The 15,597-nt window shown below is 46.5% G+C and overlaps 1 protein-coding gene across 1 annotated transcript; it reads right to left on the bottom strand.

Annotated features, from left to right (window-relative positions):
- Window positions 1-4,484: 4,484 nt before the first annotated feature.
- On the bottom strand, window positions 4,485-5,179 carry ODF1 (outer dense fiber of sperm tails 1). Its single transcript, XM_018914809.3, has 2 exons — window positions 5,007-5,179; window positions 4,485-4,820 (listed from the first exon to the last, which is right to left on the bottom strand). Exons 1-2 carry the CDS (start codon window positions 5,171-5,173, stop codon window positions 4,526-4,528), a joined length of 462 nt encoding a protein of 153 aa, XP_018770354.2. The 5' UTR covers window positions 5,174-5,179; the 3' UTR covers window positions 4,485-4,525.
- Between the last annotated feature and the right edge of the window lie 10,418 nt (window positions 5,180-15,597).

Genomic DNA, 15,597 nt, shown 5'->3' with positions numbered 1-15,597 from the left:
TGCAGCCTTTTCTGCACACATGTGTGGAGATGCAAAAAACTATGGCAAAAAAAAAAACCCAAACCCGAACAAACAAAAAAGAGGAGGCTGTATTTTATTTTACTAGCAAGTTAAAATCTGTTCTAGTGAGGTGTGAATTTTAGTTGATGAATTTTAGTTTTCAGATTTTTTAATCATAGCATTGTTGTCACTTGCAGGCATTTAAGGCTCTGTATAACACCCCAAGATAGGGACCAACACAACCAACCAGAGAGCAGAGAGACCTGCTATTATTTATAATTGATGTTGAAACTGAGAAAGACAATTGCATGGAGAGGATTTCACACCACATAGCAGGGCAATTGAAAGGACAACCTCCAGGACAGCAAAGCTTTTTTCACATAGAGTGGGGTTTCAAGACAAGAAGCAAACCCTCATACATCACTTGTCAAAAGAAACCTGACCTACAGCAATTGGAGGGGCACAAATGGGATGGCAGAGAGAATTAGAAGACAGACAGAGATGGAAAACTTCATTTTCATTCCAGAGACCAGGGAAAGGACCTGTAGGGTTGAAAAGGAGAAGCAAGGGCTGGTGTCCCATGCTCGTGGAGGTGGCACCTTCACCACAGTCATGCCAAGTGTGCTGAAAGGATCAGCTTGCTCCTCACCTAAATTCAGTGCAGGGTTATTAATGAGGTGGCAAGTGTAGAGTCCAGAATGACAACAAATCTATGGAGTCTTTGGTACAAAGGCAGAGTGGAAGACATGGGTCCTGCTCTCTCTTATAAACTCTTAGGGCTTTCGCCAGGGGAAATGATGGAAAACAGGCTTGGAAAATTTACCTAAGAGACTAAGATGCCAAACAGCTTAGCAAGGACAATGGTTAAATTTAACTTTAAGCACAAACATGATGGATGGATGAAGCTTCTCACCTCACAAGGAGGTGCAGTGGAGGGCAGCTACACCAGCCCCACCTGGCTGGGGTGATGCCAAAAGCCTCGCCATGCTGCTGCTCCGAGGATGAGGACAGGAGGTGTGAAGAGTGGAGCTGGCCCCTGTGACAGGCATTTAATTTAGTCCTTGGCAGAAAGAGCCCTGCCAAGTAGGCACTGCCCACTGGGAGCAGCAGCCCCCTGCCTGAGCAGTGCTGTGCTCTCGGGAGCAGCAGGGCACCGAGGCACCAGGGGAGAGGAAAGATGGGATCTTTTCATGAAGGCACTCTCTCCCCAGGTTTTCAACAGCAGGGAGAGAAACAACAGGTCAACACAGCCTAAGCCTGTGCAGAGCACAGCAGAGCACTGCCTGGCTGTTGGAAAACCCCTAGAAATTGATGACTGAGGAAAGGTCTGGATTTAGCATCCTCAGAAGACCTCTCCTTACAAATTCCTTGGCTATTTATAAATGCCCCCCATAAGACTAGAGTTCAAGAATGCACTAACATTTAGAACTGCAGAGCCAATTCACACTCTCTGATATCTTCCTCGTGCTAGGGAATTCAGAGAGAGTATCTGCTGCATGAGGATGGTCAAGATTGGCCCCAAAAATAATTTGTTGCAGCAACATGCTGAAGAATGCATGAACCACTGGAAGCCCCTGTTGGGCTGATAACTGGCAGAGACAGGCTGCTGAAAGAAATGAAAGTGGCCTTAAACAGGAGCTTTATCTCCATGGGGTAGAGCTGCAGGATCAAAGGTCCATAAATCCAGTGTAGTAACCTAATGTGATGGTGGTCTGTCCTGAGAACTCTTGCACACCCAGGATCACAAAACAGCTCTGTCTCTTGTCCACCTCTTCACTTGCTATTAGCATTACAGAAAAGAGTGCCAGCTCCAGCATGTGCCAACCTTATTGCATTGTGACACCACCTTCAGTGTGTTAGCTCTGAATAAAAGAGTGGCACGGTGGTAAATTCTAAAGAATAGTATCTGCCACCTAGTGGTAATTTTTTTTTTTAATGGGAGATAATGATGTTACAGCTTGCTGGGTTAATGATGGCTTTCCAAAGGTATTTTCTCCTTGAAAACTCTCAGTATATGTTTATTACAGATTTTGGGCTAAGTTCCAAATTGTTAACAGCATGCAGTTATTAACAAAACTAAGTGACTATTTCAGTGATTTGCTTCTGTTACAGAAAAGGTCTCCAAGATGCTTCTACCAGCCTAGACTAGCAACTCACAGGATGTAATATGAATTCAGAATTTTCCTCAGAAAGTCATATCTGCCAATAAGTTCTCAAGAGTGTAATTTGCTTTTAGGAGCACAAGGAGCTAATTTAGGAACAGCGTGTGAAGAGCATGTGTTAAAGGATGAGCAATAAGGATAAGAGCAGCCATAGCCAGCCCTGTGATTGCCGTGGGACTCGATGTATTCTGCAAGTCACGGGTAGAGGGGAGGTGTTGAAATATGTTTCCCTTCTGCATGCTTAGACAGCTTCTGTAGAAATCATTACAGAGTGCAAAAATCCTATCACAGAGGGGTTTTGGTTTTATTACTTGGTGGGTTACTTTGTAGTGAGTACTTTGGTCTTTCTCAGTCCATCCCCAGTCCCTATCCCTGCTGTGTGCTCTCACTGGAGGCTCCCTTGTAGCCTCCCAGGTGAGGGGTGGCTTAGGTCCAGACATCCTTGGCCAACACCAGCAGAATCAAGAACCTGTGCATGGGCACCCTCTCAGTATATTAGGAATGTCTGTAAGAATGATGAAGAGACACTTGATACCAAGGCCTGTAGTGACTGTAGAAGCAGTTTTAAATGGAAAAAGATTAGATTTAAATGTGACATAAGGAACTTTTTTTTTTTTTTAATTATGAGGGTGTTGAGACACTATAAGAGGTTGTCCAGAGGCCAGGTTGGATAGGTGCTTGAGCAGCCTGGAAGATGCTCCTGGTCATGGTAGAGGCATTAGACAAGGTCACCTTCCAAAACAATCCATGGTTGAATGGTTCTATATTGATCCAGCTATATATTAAGCCCATAAAGTTTAACATTTATTAACAGGTGTTATTTTAAGTGGTAGCTGGATGCTGAAAGTATCCCAGAAGCAGGTCATTTCTTACACCACTGTTCAGTTACCAAGCTGTTTATAGCCAAGCTAAACTGATCCTCAACTGATCTGCGTGCAGCATGTTTGACTGAAGGAGCTCCCACCCAGAGGGACAGAAGCAGGTGGTAGAGCCAAGGGCCTCCCCCAGCCATGGTGCTCCCAGCCCTGGACTCACTGCTCTGTAACCCATCCCCTGTGATTCACCACCCTCATGAGGTGAAAGTCAGTGAGGCTGTCTGTTTGCAGGCTGTACATAAACGACTGGTTTGTTTTCTTCAGGTGTGTTTCCAGGGGAATATTCCCCGCTGCAGCAGCGAGTGAGTGCTTTTGGCACTGGGGACCCCTTAGCTGCACTGAGAAACATTGATTCAGTTGGTGTGAGGGTCCTTTAGGAGTCAGGGTCCCCACAGGTGACACCAACCAACTGCATTTCTCAGCCAGGCTAGTGGCAGGGACAGCACTCCACTCTGAAGAGTTTCAGCTGTGCAGCACACCTGCACAGCACCAGCCCACATGTGCTCACCCTCTCCCCCGGCAGGTTGGGGAACATCAGATTCTGTGCAAGCACAGCCTAAAACATTGAGCTCCCTGTTAGGAAAGTCTCCTGCAGGGGAGTGCATCACATGAAGAGGTGCCAACCCTCCTCCCTCCAGCCCCAGAGGCTCATGAAGCCTGAACCAGGTGGTGCTCACTGGGGAGAGGCTGGTCCAGGTGACTGGTAAATGCAGGCACCAGGTATGTTCTGTTACACTCCTTTCTGCAGTGGGAAGTAATGTGACTTCCCACAGGAGTGCTCACTCAAGTGCTGAGGCCAGGGCAGCAAAATTAAAATTGCCTTCAAGCAGTTATACTGACAATTCTCCCCTTCTACCAACATGAAAAATGTTTTCTTATTATTTTGGAGCCATTGATTCAGCAGGAAATGCTGTCATTCCCTCCTCAGCTGGTAAGAGTTCTACCCTAATCCCAACTCTTCTAAGGAAAAGCTCTCTGTCCTTCATCCACAGCTTTTCCCAGCCAGGCACTCTGTGCAAGAACCAAGCCAAGGGAACAAAGGGTACAGCTTGATTTTTTGGGGAGAAGGCTCCTCCCCTCAAGGTGTTTCTCTTCAAGATTTTCCTCCTAGAAATACCCTAGAGCTCAAATGGAAGAGGTTGGATTGAGAGAAGTGTCCTTACAGAAATGTGACTGATCATAAGAGGTGCCTCTCAGTCTTTAAAATCCACGAGATTGTATGCCCTGAATCCACCACCTCTAGCCCTGCCTTCAGTACCCAGCAAGTGAACACAGTCATGTATGCCCAAAAATATCTTTTGTGTTTTCCTGATGGCACTCCCCTTTTTGCCCACCAAACCCCCTCAAAATGAGGCTAAAACAACCTGCTCAGAATGCTGTTTTCTTTAATGGAAGAGGTAAGAGAAGCTCTGCCACAGCTGTAAATACGATGGAGAGAAGGCTTGAGTCAGAGGAATGGCCGTGGCTGGTTTGGCTTCCTGCTGCAGCTCAGTAAGGGCAGAGATAAGAGCAGCACTTGGGTGGCGGGAGGCACTTGGGTTCCACGGAGTAGGTCACCTCCTTGTCACACACCCCTGGCGGCAGGCAGAATTCCTTCACGAACTTTTTGTAGTTACTCGTCTTTGAACAGCCCGTGTTGCACTCCACCTTGCGCTCCGCTGACACCGTCACCTTCCCGTCCTTGACCGTCACCGTGATGTCTCTGGGGTTAAAACCCTTCACATCGATCAAAGCCAGATTCTGACCAGTGCATGAGTTCAACATCATGCCAAGCCTTTTCGTTCTGGAATTACAAGAGACCGATCTTTACTTTCCCGTATCCCTCTCAATTTATTTCTCCAAAACGGCTATTTCTCTCCCACCCTACTTACCTGTATCAACCTTTGCTCCCGACAGCAATGTCAAACCTCCCTTTATGCTACCCTAAAGGCTGCCAGTGTCTGTAGAAAGCAGGCAGCAGCTCTCTTACCTCTCGTATCTCGCAGCGATGCACCTTCTCCGGAAGCAGGGCTGGTTCAGGCAGCAGCAGGAGAAGAGGCACCGGTTCACGCGGGCCGAGCACAGCCTCTCCCGGAGCAGCTGCAGCCGCAGGTCCAGCAGCCTCATCTGCCTGTTGATGTGCCGCAGGTTCTGCATGCTGTCCTCCGCGAAGTAGCAGTGGGACATTGTCAGGCCGTAAGTGTGTCAGGGCAAGAGCGGTCTGGAGTGCCCTGAGAGCTTCATCTGCTGGTGAGCGTGGGGCAGGGCTGCCGTTGTTCCTGCAGCCTCCCTGCGCTGCCTCACGACTCCGCGGGCCGGGGCCGCCACCGTTCCGCCGTCGCCATGGCAACAACGGCCGGGCCCACGCTCAGCCGCAGGGCCTGCAGCTCCCGGCTCGGCCCCGGGGAGCCTGGGGCAGCGGGACAGGCCGGGGGTTGGACACAGCAGGGACAGGCTGAGGATGGACACGGCAAGGACAGGCCAGGGATGGACACTGCAGGGACAGGCCGGGGGTTGGACATGGCAGGGACAGGCCGGGGATGGACATGGCAGGGACAGGCCGGGGCGTGACATGAAAGGGACATGTGCGCAGTGACTGGGCTGCAGAGCCATGGGCCATGGGGAGCAGGACTTGCATGCACTTTCGTACACCATGTTGCTTCAGTGTGGCTGCCCAAAATTCCCAACAATGATACTGACCATCAGCTTCCATCCCGTCACCTCTGACAAGTGCTGGAGCCCAAGACATGAAACATATTCCCTGAGACTGGCCTGTGACACAAACACTAATCCCAGCCTCAGCAGCACAAACACCCTTGTCTCTCAGGCATCTGCCCCGCAGCAAGCCAGATGATGTGTTATTTTCCCAAGGTGAAATATGAATTTGGCTTATCAATAAATCAAAAGAGTCATATTATTTAATATTTTATATTATTTTATATTGGATGGTAGTTTCATCCATAAAAAGAAATAAATTGCTTTGTGCTTTATTACTCATAAAAGGCATCACTCTTTTGGTCTGAAGAGCAATCTTTTATTTAAAAGCTGAATCCAAAGGTTGACAACACGTGAAGTGTCCCTCCTGTGTGGAGCCTGCACACCCCTCTGATGGCACTACTTTGTCTTTAAAACTCTGGCACACTTTATTCTCTCCAGCTCTACATGAAAGAGACCTTCAGGAGGTCTCGTCTGCCTGCTGAGCCTGAGCCCTTTATTTCCCAGAGGGGGTTTTGTTTGCCAAGCCCAGTCTGAAGAGATGAGGTCTGGAGCAGATCACTCAAACTGAGCATCGAGCTCAGTCTTCCTTCTGATACACGAGTAGGGACCACAAAAGGCCCTGCAAAGCAAAGATGCTGAATATAAGGGTGTGTATCAAAACCAAACTTCTGCAGGGAAAGCAACTGCTCAAAAAATAATTTTAAGCTAAACCTTCCTGGTACATGAAACTGGGGGGTTGAGGATTTGCCATGTGCCCCACAGGAGATTGAGGAGGGTCTGCAGGCAGTGGTGCCCGTAGGTTGCTGACTCCTTTGGGATGCATCTTTATGCCAAGGGATGTGAGCTTTTCCCCACAGGCATGCTCATCCAGGGAGATTGTCCCCAGAGCAGGAGAGCATCAGCATGGTCTGCAAGCAGAACACTGAGCAGAGGGACCTGCAGGCAAAATAACCTTGGGGGGCATCACCACATACCATACATAGGATAAGCAGGTGTGTGTGGACACAAATCAACCAAGCAGGTGCTGGCCAAGCTCTGATCTCCTCCACTGCCCCCTTTCCCCCCCATCATCACAGGCAGAAGGGCAGTACCCAGCAGTGCTGTTGGCTTGAATTGCTGTGCCTTGGGAGCAGTATGTGCTTTGCCTTGTCTCACTGTGTCCCAAAACCTCCCAGGAAATCCTGCAGTTGGATGAAACACTCTGTCAGCGAGTGCCCACTGTGGAATTAATTAATCCAGGGGTGGCAACTCTGGTTTACAGAGACTTCCCAAAACACCCCTGTGTGGAGCTCCTCATCCTCGAGGGCTCTCTCACACCAGCCACACACCTGCACTTAGGTTTGCAAGAAATGTTTAAAAAACATAAAAGCCTATCTGCAGGCAGGATGTTTTTGTAATGCTCTGAAAAAATGGCTGTAGCTTTTAAAACAATGGAAATATAGAGCTCTGAAAGTAATTTGTAGCCTTGTTTTCCATTACTGCAGCATGTAAGCAATGTTGGTAAAGAGCTTTTTTTTATGCTTCTATTGCTGTTTTTCGTTACTCCCACACACTTCAAACTTTGGGTTTTCTGCTGCAAATTTTTCACTTTGCACATATAAGAGATGGATGGGTGGCTAGACTAGACAACTCAATAATTATTTTTCATCTTATATTTATGAAATTTCTATAAAGATCTGCTTGGCAATCATCCTCAGTGTGACTTCCTAGGGGCTGAGCAGAAGTGGGCACCTGCTGTGGCTGACAAGTGACTCTCTTGATCGGATGTACTTGGAAAGAGCTTTGGAAGGTGGTTGCTGCCTCTTCCTACCACTTAGCACTGTTTGCAGATTACAGCAGCTGAGTATCACAAATTTAATTTCAGTGTTCCCAGACATATGTGGTCACTTCCAGTAGTGCCTCCAGAGAGCTTACAGTCTGTGGATGTCATTTTTAGGAAAGGGGCCCTCAAAAGCATTCAGGGAAGAAGACTGATCTGTCTCTCTTGGCAAATGAGGATGGGTTGCCTGGTATCCTTTTACAGGCTTTCACTCCCTTTGGGTGCTGGCAGCACACAGAAACCCATGCTCTTAACAGTTCTAAGGAGTCAGACCCCACCTCAGGCTGGTACATGAAAGCCAAAAACTGTTAACAATAAAAATCCCTGAATTACAGCAATTTCTGAAAATATGCGACTCTGTAATAAAGGGTTGGGCTCCTGACTCATGAGAAGCTCTTTGATTTACAGAAACAGCTCACTCCTGAGGCAGGCAGATCTGCCATGTGTTAAACAAGCATTTCTTGATAGGCTGCTTCCCACAGCCACAGCCGTGTCCTCCACTTCCTCCCCAGCTCCCCTGCATCAACGTGCTGTCCTGGGCTGGACCAGCCTCAGATGGGAGTGGGGTGGATGGCTGAGCCAGGGCATGAGAATCAGGCTGGAAACATCACCCACTATGAGTAATGCTGCTGCTGCCTCTGGGATGTATCAGGAAGAGTGTTGTACTGCAGGAAGGTGAGCTGCTCTGTAGTTATTTCCTGTGAGCTGTGGGAGAGCTTGCCTGCCCTTCTGGGCATGGATGGGTAATTATGGGCCCACAATAAGCAGCCTCGTGCATGTGACTTGGACAATGTCACCACTGTGGAGCTGGTGATTCTCAGGCACAGGGAAGTGGCACTCACATTTCTGTGGGTCTGCCTAGCTGGCCCCACTTGAAAGGAGCACCAAACACTTCCAAGAAGGTAGATGGACAAATAAGAATTGTTTTGAGTACAGATCAACTGCACCTTGAGGGTGTGCTCTCTGTAATTTCAAGAACTAACTCAGCTCCATTTCCCTAGGTGAAGGAGGGACTTCTGCCACACAGTGTGTAACTGCAGCTGCTGGTGGGGTAGTTCTAGTACTCCTGGTAGAGAGTCCCTGCCCATTGAAGGCAAGGTAAATTTTGACTTCTATGATAATCAAGCCCCATGTTTGGGGATGTTAAGGAAGTGGGTCTACTAATGAGCCTAACTTGCAAGTGCTGCTTTGAAATTGTCTTTACTAATCAATGGAATAGGAAATCCTCCTCTTTCATATCTGCTGCAGTCCCAGGGAGTCTGCACAGTCAGCTCTGACCTGGCTTGAGCAGGAGGATGAAGGGGTGCATGTGCTACAGCATCCATGTCTGATCCAGCCCTTGTCAGTCTCACAGGTTGTCTTAAACCCACTCCCACAGTAACCTCAAAGACATCTCAACACAGACAAGTCAAACACTTTGGCTCCTTAAGCATCCCTGGCTGTCAAGGTCTTCCTGATACCCACGAAGCTGAGAAGCTTCTCAAATGTAAAAGCAGAATGGAGCAATGGAATCTGGCAGATGTCCTTCATTGCTTACTGTCAGGTGTAACTGTGTCCCCTTGTTCACAGCACAGAGCCAGGGACCTCTCCATTCTGAGTACACTGAGGTCACAGAGTCCAGTGAATTGCCTGGGGAGTTCACAAAGATGGATTTGAAGATACTCCATATGACCTGAAACTCAAAAAAAAGCCCCTAAAAAATAAGTCCCCAAAAAACACCCCCTCAAAACCTGACCAAACAGAAAACCCAACCTTAAACCTCCAAAACCCCAAAATCTAACTCCCAGGGCTGGAAGCACTGCTATCTTCTTTGCCCTTTCAAACACAATGCCTGAATTAACCATTCCTTCAAGGTTTCTCTTGGTCTCTCTTGAGCAAGAACACATCAAGTTCAGCAAGTACAGATCAATTCAGGGTGTAGTCAACATATTTTCAGACCTACTAGGTTTTGACAGTGTCTGAAGCACTGATTTACAGGTATCAGGCAGAATCTCTTAACACCCCAGCCAACTTCTTAAGTGGGGTATAAGGATATCATATGAAGCTGAGTCTGGACCAACCCTCGGAAGAAATCCAGGTGTTGTTTAACTGAGAGTGCAATTGCATACAGAGCACTGTAACCACACACTGCACTCAGGTAATCGTGTGCTCAAATGGATAATAATGATCATTTTCTCCTCTTCTCATTTCCAAATGGAACAGAAGTAATGAGCCATGTAACTGTGCCCCTAGGTCTAGCCAAGTATTGCTGACAGGCTTGGAGCAGACCCAGCATGTCAAGCTCCAGCTCAGGCTCCTGCTCCTTGGAGTGGCATTGACTTCCAGTATGAACCTGTGGAATTAACTCCTGGGGATGGTATTTCTGGATTGCCAACACGCTGTTTATGTAAACGAGACATCCTTTGATATTCTCTTGGTTTTTCCAACATACTTAACACTCTTTAACCTTCATAGGAAAAAATGCTTATGTTATATCAATAATTGCTTTTTATATCTTTCCTCAAGGAATTCTTTCTCCACTTGAAACTCATAATGGAACAGTTGAATTCCTTCAATTCAAATTTAAATGATTCATCAAATATTTTGCACTGACTCCTCAAGCTGCTGCTCAGACACACTGATGCTTAGTCAACTGTTTTAAAAAGAGTTGTCTTTTCTTTGTTTTCCTAGTGCTGTCCTAACATGTCTTCCTACAAAATAATGCATTATCCTGGGCTCTCTCCCACTCCTGCTCTCCCCCTGGCACACAGTAGTGGGGATCTGAGAGGCAGGACCATATTTTGTTACATCTAAGTGAATAAATGTCCTTCTTCCTAACAAGGTCTGCTCTAAACAGGCCAGGAAGAAAAGGAAGAGGGTACCCTTCCCTTAAGCAGCAAACTGGTTAATCAATTCCTGACCTGCTCATGGTATTATTCACTCTAGCTGTGCATGTTTGAATGTAATTAAAGCAGTGACAGGTCTTTTCCCAGCACACTTCAGGGCACCATGCTACCCAGCACCATTCCTAAAGATGCTTTGTCCCATTTGCACACAGGATTTTGACTAGAACATCCTGCAGCACCATGCCATGGAGAGCAGAATCCCATCAGTGGAATGTCAGTGGTGCTAATTCACGAGGGCCTGGCCTTGCTGGACCACCCCTGACATTGCTCCTGCACTGGTGGGGCAGTGCAGACTGCTTGGGATTGCAGCAGCTGCTTGCCACCCTGCACGTTTGGAGGAGTGATGCTGTGGGAGAGCTCCTCACTCCCTCCCTCAGGCCAGTCCCTCTTCCCAAAGGTAGTATCTGAAAGCTGCTGCAATGCTTAAAGGGAGCAGCCTGCTGATAAATCGAATTTTTTTTTCTCTCTGTCACAACCAGAGTAATTTCTAGGACTCCTTACCACCTTTCTGTAACAAAACAAGGATGACTGCAGCAGTTTTCAGGCCCTAAAGCTGCTCTGAAAATCCCCTTGCTTCAGCTTTTGTTTTCAGCCAACATTACTGTATTCCTACTGTTCCCATTTAGTACAAATAGCTCAGCTAACTGAGCAACCAGAAGAGATATAAATTGTGGAGTAGCTGAAAATGGTCATTATTTGTGCTTTCCAGTCCTCAGACGTATGAACAAGGTAAGTGGTACTAGGCAGCCATGTACAACACCCCAGGTACAAACCCCCATCTGTGAACAGGTGCCAAGAGCCACTGGTGCCTGTGTAGTTCAGTGTGTAATGTATCTACTGGCTCTTGTTCTTCCATTGCAGGTATCTTATCCATCCAAGTTCAAACAAAAAGTTATTTGCTACAAAAAAGTGCATTCTGTGTTGTTAGTCAATAGTCTGACATCTGTTTCTGTCCAGGAGAGTCCTCTAAAAATGAAACACAGTTTTGCTGCAGGAGTAGAAATCAATGTGCTAGTTTGAAAAGACAGGTGTCTGCTAAGGAAGACAGGAGTCTCCCTTGAAATGGAAAATGTAAACCCCCACCCTCCAAATTATTATCATTTTGAAATTAAGGTGGTCTCAGGCAAAGATGTGGGAACAGGAATAACAGTTCTTTACTAGGAAAATTAAAATAAAAATGCAGTAGTACAAAAAAACAACCAAACAAAAAAAACCTACTGACAGAGTCAGAATATAACCTGGTCAGGGTGTTGGTAGCAGTCCCATTAAATGGTGGCTGCAGTCCTCCTGGAGTGACAAATGTGGTTTTGTTGAAGTAGGGATCCTGCAGAATCAGGGTACAGTTCTCCTCTGAAGGTTCTGTGGTGGTGCAGACCTCTGGACCAGATTCCTCTGGGAATCCAGTGGAAAAGGCTGATGGTGGTGTTCTAAATCTCAGGTTCTATCCAGGTAGGAATGCTTGGCTCTTCCCCCTGGGCAGAGCATCTCACAATGGGATGATGTGATTTTATCAGCCATGAAGTGACACTCAATGGCCCATTAACAGAAGATATCCCCCTGGAGGGAGGATGGTGGGGAAGACAAAGAGCACTGCCCTACCTGGTTTTAACAGATGGTAATAGAATACATACTTTCAGTTACATCTTGCATTGCAACCTAAGACACTAGTGCAATATGAGAGAGCTCTCTTTTAACAAGAACTCTCTCATCTCTTCCACATCCATGTTCTCTTCAAAAGAAAACAGTTTGCATGTGCCTTTTCTCTTCTAAAAGATGAAGGTAAGGCCTACCCACTTGTCAGAGATGTGTCCAGCTTACTTGAGCAGTAACAGAAGACCTTTACCTTATTGGCAATTGGTGCTGCTGCCCTGGAAGGTGACCCTGAGCATCCAGTAGGATGTGAATGAGAATTTCCTTTGTGACAGGTGTGCTGGATGTTTTGCAGCATCACTGAGAGCAGGAGGAGACTTGTCCATCAGCAGAGATCCTTGAGACTTATGCAAGAATGGTCAGAGCTGTGTGAGGTGTCACATTTTCTTGGGAGAGCTGATTATTTCACACCTCCTTTCACTCCAAATTTGGAACGTGATAGAAATATCAAAACCAAGCTTCTTGAAGTCTTTTGTTTACATCCTGGTGTTTGGATGTTTTATGGGATTCATATAAAATCAAAAAGTATTAAAAGTACTTTATAATGCTGTCAAAGCTTCTGCGAAATCATTGATTATGTGAAACATTTCCACTCTTGACTGTTCTGCTAGGAAGAAAAAAAAGTCAGCTTTAATAAGAAATGATTTAACCAATTAAATTTATACCTCTCATGATCATCAGTTGTACACTCCAGGCTACTAGCAGTGTCTTCCTTTGGCAGCCAGATACCACCAGCAGTCTCCCATCATTTCTGTGACAGCTTTTCTCCACACAGAGGGAACAAGGCATGGGCTTGTCTGATGACAAGAAAACCCAATCCTAATTTGCTTTCCTTTTCATTCTTCCCTGTTTAAAGGAGGATTAGCAGTTCTTGTTTGCACTGAACATCTCCTTGGCAAGGTGCAGCACAGCAGTGGCCCAGAAGAATGAGCTGTGAGCTTACAGGTCCTACCTCATGGCACTAAGCATGGTGAAACAGGAGGTGTGCCAGCCTTACTGTCTTCTGTAAATCTAACCTAGGGTCTCAGAGGTTTTACCTACAGTACCCTCAGAGCAGAGTTCAATAAGGCTGGTGGCTAAAATCCAAGGGCTTCTGTTATCTTGTTTCTGCAGTGGTTTAGGGCCACTTACAGGGATGTGAACATCTACCTGGAAATACATCCTGATGTGCCACTCTACAAGAGCTGTTTAACCACTTAAGTACCATGAAATAAGAAGTTCCTCAATTTTGAAACAAATTTGTCTTTTCTTCTATATTTTTTCTCTTTTCAATTGCTAGTTTCCAATCTAGAGAACACCTGGAGATTACCCAAGACTTATTGAATCAATTTTCAGCCTCTGTGACTAATTATAAAATTAAATAGTTTAAGAAGAAAAAATGGAAAAATTCTTTTTTGAGAAGAAAAATAAACTAGCCTTGGAGCTTGGTGTCCTCTCCCAAGAAACTTGTGAAGTGTGTCTTACAATGTAGGAACAACAATTTGATTGTATTATAAAACAGACTGGAAAAATGCACAAATCAGACTGACAGCCACTTCCAGTCAGCAGTGATTACAAAAACTCCAGCTCACAGCATGAGCCCTCTCTAATCACATCCAGGGGGTTCTATTTTTGAAAGGGATCAAAGACCTGACAAAAACATTCTCACCATCTCCGTTTTAGAAGAATTCTGAATCACTCCATATGCCGCAGTGTAAAATTTCAATTCTTTCCCTCCTCCTTTGGCAACACTGTTAGGGTGTGAGACGGGGTCAGACAGTAACTGCTTGTATGACTGAGGAGTTTAAAGTTAAGCCCGTGCTTTGATGAACCGTAACAATCACACCGTATTTCAGAAGCACTGATCTCTGAGATGGCCCAGATGCTTTGCATCTCCCAGGCTCAGGTCTGAGGGCTGCTGCTTTGGAAGAGGCAATTACCTGTGCACAAGGATGCTGTGGTGATGAGCAAGGCTTAGTTTTGCTCCAGAATCCTGCCTCTAACAGTCCTGCCTGTGCTATATACTTTGGGGAAGACCCCTCTCATTTCCAGCTGGAGACACAGTGCTGCCATAGCATATCCTGATGGGAGGGCTCCAGTGGACTCCAGTAGGCTGCACGGGGCTGTGCCTGCTCACTCGGTGTTACTACATCACCTTTTTCCTTTGTGTCACACCAGCCTTTGGACTTGCCTTTCCTGTTTCTCCTCACTACTCAGCTGTCCTGCATCTGAGCAAGACCTGCCCAGGTCCTGCCTGCTCTGCACCAGTCTTAGGCCCATGGCTGTGGTGAGCACAGAGACCAAGAGATGTAGTGACGCATTAACTTGTATGGCTGAGGGGATGATTCACAGGAGGAGCACATCCTTGCTTCAGGGCAGCTGTGCCTACCAGAGGGGCAGGATGGACAGCACAGCTGCAAGGGGTGCCTGCTTAAGTCACCCAGCACCAAGTGGAACCTGCATCTCCCAGCACCCCATCTGGGGCGGCTCTGCCTTCAGAGCAGGGAAAGCAGAAGGCTCCCCAGCGGCAGTCAGCAGGCACTTTGACGGGCTTCACCCTCTTCAAACCGCTAGCAAACACATCCACTTCCCTCTAAATTTTCTCTGCAGCTGACAAAGGAGAGGGGTGCTGCTAGGACATGGCTATTCCCATTAGCAGCTATCCAGCTGAGTCCATTGGGTCCTTTTCCTTGCCTGCCATAAGGAAGGTGCAGGGAACTCCCTCAGGTGTGGATGTCACTGCTGTAAAAGCATGTGATGTGGGTGCTACTTTCTGAGTCACCAAGTGTGGAATCTGAGAGTCTTTGGATGTGACCTTGCTCCAGTAACACCACTGGAACTGCTTTCTGTGCATGCACATAATCCTTTCTGAAATGCAGAAAAACTTTCTTTGAACCAAGAAAGCTCCAGATGTTACTATAGCTCTGCAGCTTTCTTGCTCCAGAAACTAAAGGCTTTCCTTTAAATTAACAGCTGAGTTCCTGGCCTTACACACTGCTTTTGAGCCCTCCTCCACAGCATCTCACAGGGACACAGCTCAAAATGCTGCTAGACCATCAAGTGCAGAGCTAGTCTATACCTGTCAGGAATATCGTGTGCTGATTCCATACATTAATTATATGCTGTGTAAAAAAGTATTTCCTGAGAGGTTTGTTTTTTTAAATTAAACTGAAGATCTGGATCTTTTTTATGTGTCAACAGACTAGATAGACCAGAATGGAAAATCCTATGAGCCATATTTCATGTATTAGTATTGCATATCAGCATCACATCTTCTCTGGAGTGCCTTCTTTGTTGCGGAATGAACCCGGTTGTTATTAAAGGAATCTTTCTTTAAAGAAGTATCCTCAGGTTTTACATGTATTTCTTATTTCTCTTAATTTACTGCTTATCTTTGAAGAAGCAGGAAATCCCCTTGTCCACCTTTTAAGTGCTAATGCCTTGTAGCATGATGGGTCGTTTCACCAGGTGGGCAGGGAGGAGTGCAGAATGAATGATAGGAGTTTGCTGGTGACACACCTTCAGGGGGT

Source organism: Serinus canaria, chromosome 2, assembly GCF_022539315.1.
Source record: "Serinus canaria isolate serCan28SL12 chromosome 2, serCan2020, whole genome shotgun sequence".
In the NCBI taxonomy this organism is placed as follows: domain Eukaryota; kingdom Metazoa; phylum Chordata; class Aves; order Passeriformes; family Fringillidae; genus Serinus; species Serinus canaria.
The sequence above is the reverse complement of the archived record's forward strand: the minus strand, read 5'-3'. Positions and strand labels throughout refer to the sequence as shown.